The following is a 6,287-nucleotide window of genomic DNA, read 5'->3' as shown; positions in this document are numbered from 1 at the left end:
TAGCAGGGCATTGTGAGAGACAACCCCGGCTGGAGAGTTAAGGGACACAGCAGTCCCACAGTCCCAGGCTGCACCATGGGGATCCTGTCACAGCCAGTTTCCAGGTGGAAATAGCAACCTGCTTCTGTACTGGTACAGCCTCCCTCCTGTGCATGTCCTGACAGCGAGAAGTAGGTGCAAGCTCTTCACACCGCTCCATGAAGGTCTGGAGCCATTGCTAGTCATCCCAGGTCTGCATGACCATGTGACCCCACCATGCTGTGCTAGCTGCCCTACACCAGAAATGCTGAGCTACACATGGGCAATCCTGAGCTACTGCAACATATAACAGGTGTCTCCAGTGTGTCATAAATGAACTCTCCTGAGATCAGCCACCACCATCCAAGAGTCAGAAACTGCTACTGAAATATCCTCCCACTGTTCCATGCCTCTGTCTGTACTCTGCAATAACATCTCACCCACTGGTGCTAAATCCACAGTGTGGTTCCAGCTGGAATGGACAGAAACAAGGAGAGCTAAGAACACTTCTGCACAGAGACCTGGGAAGGACAGACAACTTCTCCCACAATACATTGCAAACCAATTCCTAGAATGGTTCCAGTTAGTGAAGCACTCAGCATCCTGGGATATGCTCCCCCAGAAACCCTAGCCCCCATGTAACTGCAGCGCCAGCATGGCCATGGTTGCACAGGTATAGGTTGTGTGTAGCTCTGCACTGTGGATGCTCACGTGGGTTCGCATGCACGCAAGCCTGGATGTGAGTCACACTCTGCAGTGTAGGGATACACCTACTGTGGTCTCTGATTCTGCCTTTCATGAGCATGGTGGGACACTTCCTCCCCCAAGGAATTCTCTCACCGAACAGACTTTGGGAAAGCAGTGCAGAGAAGCTGATGTTCATATTGCTGCTCCTTGTATTACGTGGTGGAGGATATAGCCATCATCTTGCTGTTTAACTGTGTGCTGTACCACAAAAGAGCTGTCATGGAGGGGAGAGTAAAGACGGGATAATCTGGATGGCAAAGTCACTTTTGAACATTTTATAAACATGCAATTGGACAGTCCTTGATGTCTACTTGCAAGAATGTGCCTCTCCCCCATATAGCCACCTACTTTAACTCATTACAAGTAACGGCTATGTGACTGTACACCTGGTCTATTAATTGAACCACTCTAATGCCACTGAAATAGGACGGATACGGTAAATACTCCAAGTGCTTTAAAACAATCCGACCTTTGAAAACAGTGTCTGATATCGCCATGAGTTGGTTTTCAGAGATTTCATGGCAGAAGGGACCATTGTGATCATCTAGTCTCACAAATAGCGCAACATTCAAATAGCAGTGTTCTTTTCTGTAACAAAAGGGTATTTGTTTTACTTACTGAACTCTATCACAGAGCAATCTGAAGGATTAGACTTTCTAGTAATAATCAAGGCACTCCTGGCCTGAGCTGTACCAGCCATCAGCACTCTAACTTTCCCAGGTCAGACACTATGTTAATCTTAGTGATGATACAGTGCTGAAAATAGGGACATTTAACAAAAAACAAACAAACACAGCAGGGAGTTTTAAAATGATAGTGGCTCTAATGAATTGTCAGAGGCCAGAATCATAAGAATGTTGGAGTGAAATTAATCCGTGTCTGGTTAGCACCTGCAGTTGAAGTTAAACCTCATTATTTTGACTCACATCAAGTGTTCAGCATGAAAAATCAGTTTAAAAGGCACAAGTAAATAGATCATTTAGGGCCAGATCCCCAGCTGGTATAAATCAGCATAGCTTCATTGGCTTCAATGGAAATTGACTTCAGTGGAGCTACACTAGCTGAGCTTCAGGACCTTGAAGGGAACGTTAAGAGGAAAGAGTAAACCTTTTTTATTTCTAATAGTGCCCTCTGCCATGTGATGTGTGGGATCATGATGTGCAAGGTTCTGTGCAGGTGTGGAATATACCCACGCATCGTTTTTGGAGAAAGCAGTCTGACCACTGTTTTAGCAGCTGTCAAAGTTGAGTGACAAAGTCTTAAATGACATGATCCAGTTAATCGTTTCTGTGGAGGAAGAGAAGGTGAAAGTATAGCAGAGAGTAAATGCTGAACATTCAACAGTGCAGACAAATGGAGGCATGTAAACCCCAGAGTATATAGGAAAAGAATAGACTCCTGGAGCCAGATCACCCCTTCAAGTTTGCACAAGAGCCCTGATCAAAGCCTAGTGAAACCAATGGGAATCTTTCCATTGACTTCAGTGGGCTTTAAAATGGACTCAGCGGGTACTCTCCATGCGTCCAGATCTCCCCCTTCCCAGGCAGAAGTGTGTGTGTGTGTGCACACCAGCTGCTGTGGCAGTGCTCCACACTTCTTTTGGGGACTCTATATGGGTCTCATGTCCATGCAGGGTGGAGACAAATATCCTCTCCAGCCTCTTGGAGGTTCACTTTAAGAAGAGAATATTGACTGAGGGTTTTAGTATCTCATCTGTGGAGCTCCCTCTTGGGGCTTCCAGAAACAGGCACAGCCTGGGGGAGTCCCTGGTAGCATGTCTCCAGTGAGCAGTTACATGGTGTATTCATTCAGCATACATGTGGCTAAATGAACAGTTCATAGACTAAGAGGCTTAAAGACCAACAGATTAGAGTAAAAAGGTTGGGAAACTCAGAGTTACACAGTACATATTAAATAACAGGCAACGCATTTTTTTCAGTTAGCACGTAGGTACTTGAATACCATGGTCCGGGGCACTATTTAGGAACCTGAATAGAACACAATATAGATAAATAAGAAATCGTAGTTGTTCATTTTAAAATAAAGAGCTATGGAGCATGACAGAGGATTGTGTATACTTTAAAGTTCTTCTTAATAAAACATGATGATAAATTCTGATTTAGTGTGTGCTTCTTTAAAGTAAATTATTTTGCCTTGTACTGGGTTTATGGACCCACCACCATATTTTTTTAAAAAAGCAAAGACTTTTTTAAACTATGAAAAGCTGTCTTCTGATGATAAATGATAGGAATAATGAGTGTTATGGAAACTTTGCTGTTACTACTGTGTTTTCCATTCACTCATATATCTATGGACATAGACACTCATTACTGCTTTAATAATAAAAATGGCCACTATTAAAACAAAACTAGTGATTTTGGGTGCCCAACATGAGATGCCTAAGAGGCCTGATCTTTTTTTAGAGGTTTCTAAAAATTGGGTTCCTTTAAGGTGTCTCACATTAGGCACCCGAAAACAGAGTCACCCAAAAGAATGTTTGAAAGTCCTGGGCCTAATGCTTTGGAAACCTATGTTCATCAAAGGATTGCTACCTGCTGCTGGAGAAATTTTATGGTTATAGGAATGTGGACATGCTGCCAGTGTCAGCAAACACTTCTGTGTAATGATGTGCATAGAGTCCAATCATTATTTTCCACTGTGAAATGGTTTGATGATCTGGTGACAGCTAATCATTCAAGTTATGTTGGTGGGTGTACTATTATAATACAGTTCAGAACAGTCATTCTTTGGCTATTTTCAATCCATAGATTTAATTTTAAATGCATTTGAAATTATTCTTCTGGCTCTGGGACAGCTGATGTTGTTGGCAGAAAGCTGGCTTTGATCACTAGAAAATGATTACAATATTGGCCATGGTTAATGATTGCATGCAGATGGAATGATGTAAATAGAGAAGTGAAAATGCTATTGTTGAATTGCTTTAAAATGTATTAAATTCTTGATCTGCCCCTGGGGGAGAAGGATCAGAGCTCGTCTTAAGGCATCTTCATTCTTCACACACTTAAAACAAGTTGAAACTCATGCCAGATGTGATCCAATGGCAGTGCCCCTCAGCCAAGCCGTGGCTCATTGCTTGTATGGAATTTAACGCCAACACTAAAATGTTTGGTGCCTGGGCCCTTCCAGTGAGAATGTATGAGGAGTGCAAAAGTCTTTCACATGCCAGGGGGGAAAGTAATTCACGTCTAGTCAGGAAGAATTTAGAGGACAAACGTGAACTGGCTCAGTGCCAGACAGAACCCAGCCCAAATGTTGATGCTGCAGAAATCTGTTTCCAGCCACAAGAGTTCAGCTGGGCAGAGGAACCACTCCCACCACAGACAGCCATTGGTACTCAGCCAAACATCTGTGTGTGCGTTGGTCAGGAATGTCTATAGTTAGTAAATGAGACCACCAGGGCTTTTCTCGGCTGTGTGGGAATCTCCCACCTGCTGCTGATCTCTTTACCTGCCAGAGACAGACACCAGGTGCAGCAGTGGCTGTCCTGACTCGCTGGGGTCCCCCTGTGCGCTGTTGCCCGCATTCTGGGAAGCCTCTTCCCCTGCAGCAGCCGGCCTGACGGAAACCACCAGCCTCCTGCGGACGGTCTGCCCTAGCAGGATGTAGATGAAGGGGTTGAGGCAGCTATTAGCATAGCCCATGCTGATGGCCACGTTGTAGGCATAGTAGAAGGGCAGGGTGGGGTGGTGCATGGTTAACTGCACCAGCTGTAGCACATGGTAAGGTGCCCAGCAGATGAAAAAGGCCAGGCAGATGGCAATGGCCACGCGTGTCACTTTCTTGGTGCAGGTCCTGGTGCACCTCTGGCCAGTAAGTGCCTCTGAGGACTTGGCCATCCTGATCAGGATCCTCCTGTAGGCCACAGTGATGAGGATAAAGGGGATGGCAAAAACGAGGAAGAACTGATAGAGAGTATACCAGTAAATGTCATTCTGTGGGTCTGGCAGCTGAATCCCACAGCCCAGCAGCCCCCCAGGCAGAGGGATGAGCTGGGCGTACATCCACACCGGGGTGATGCTGAGGAAAGAGAGGGCCCAGAGCATGCAGATCACCAGGATGGCCACAAATGGCTTCCTGAAGCGAGTGGAGGTGAAAGGGTACACGGTGGCCAGGTAGCGGTCAATGGACATGGCAGTGAGGATGTAGGTGCTAGTGAATTGGCTATTGGCATCCAGAGCAGTGATAATGGTGCACATGGTTTCCCCAAAGTGCCAGGCTCCATTGCCCAGCAGCTGGTGAATGAGGAAGGGCATGCCCAGGAGGAAGAGCAGGTCCACCATGGAGAGGCTGGTGATGAAGATATCTGGGACGCTGCTCCTGGGGCTGGATTTCTTAAAGACTGTGCAGATCACCAGGCTGTTACCAATGATGCCTAGGAAGAAGATGATGCCAAACAGGGTAGGCATGATGAAGCCAGTATAGCTTACGGTGCTGGGCTCACCTGCAGAGACAGAGCATAGGCAGAGAAACATCAGGGCATGTGTGCTGTGAGCAGGAGTGCAGGGGAAGATGGGGGCTTTACAGACTAGACCTCCTGGTTTCTAATAAAACAATGATAATATGCTTATAGGAACATAAGAATAATGTATTTTCCACACAGACATAAGGTGGCGGGTGTGTTAATATAATACACATGCCTATACACATATGTACAAATCTACTTACACTCTCACATATAGACAGATATAGAGGTGTATGTGTATCTGTGTGTACACATGTGTACATGTACAGTGATCTATGCTATATACAGCAAACTTAGTTATACATATATATGCACTTGTGTATACACACACTAAAACATACATATAGATACAGTATACACATGAATATGCACATCTAGGTTTGTTTGAATACAGCATATCTGTGTTTGTGTATACCCACGCATGTATCATCTTGTGTACAATATATGTACGTGTGTGTATCTATGTATGCAGGAGTCTGTGTATATGCACACACACCAGATGCATGCATATATAAATACATGTATGTGTATATATAATGCACATACTCCTTAGTTATATAGTAGACTCATAGTAGCCCCAGTCCCATCACTTTTCACTTTGAGAAAAGTGATCAGGATTATCCCTGAATATAAGACCTCCTGACAGTATACACAAATATATATTTTCACCTACTCATTTACTTACCAGGCAGGGAAAAGTTTTGCACAGCCTTGGTGATGTTAGCCGTGCAGCCGTTCAAGCTCTCCGTATGATTTGTTTTAAAATCCATCCCTCGGCAGTAATTGGATCTGATCAATAGTTTGAAGATGTCACAATGCTGATATTTAATGTAGAAGAAAGGTGGCTAGTTCCTGGGAGATCCAGTGATGATGCTCAAACCTGCCGCTTTGAGGATCAGGAAAGGCTGCTGTGTTGGTTAAAAAGCAGCTGTTGTAAAGCTCTGACTCCCCTGCTCCTGCACCAATGCCAGGTGAAACTGACACCAGAATGTAAGAAGCAAAGTGCCTATCAGCAGGCTGTCAGCCGAATGCCTCTTAA

General features: G+C 44.8%; 1 protein-coding gene across 1 annotated transcript; it reads right to left on the bottom strand.

Annotated features, from left to right (window-relative positions):
• Positions 1 to 4,229: 4,229 nt before the first annotated feature.
• Positions 4,230 to 6,018, bottom strand: LOC128844849 (melanin-concentrating hormone receptor 1-like). The gene is made up of 2 exons (XM_054042893.1): positions 5,934 to 6,018; positions 4,230 to 5,227 (listed from the first exon to the last, which is right to left on the bottom strand). The coding sequence occupies exons 1-2, from the start codon at positions 6,016 to 6,018 to the stop codon at positions 4,230 to 4,232; spliced, it is 1,083 nt and encodes a 360-aa protein (XP_053898868.1).
• Positions 6,019 to 6,287: the final 269 nt, after the last annotated feature.

The sequence above is a fragment of the Malaclemys terrapin genome, chromosome 10 (assembly GCF_027887155.1).
Source record: "Malaclemys terrapin pileata isolate rMalTer1 chromosome 10, rMalTer1.hap1, whole genome shotgun sequence".
In the NCBI taxonomy this organism is placed as follows: Eukaryota; Metazoa; Chordata; order Testudines; family Emydidae; genus Malaclemys; species Malaclemys terrapin.
This window is presented reverse-complemented; position numbering and strand designations above follow the sequence as displayed.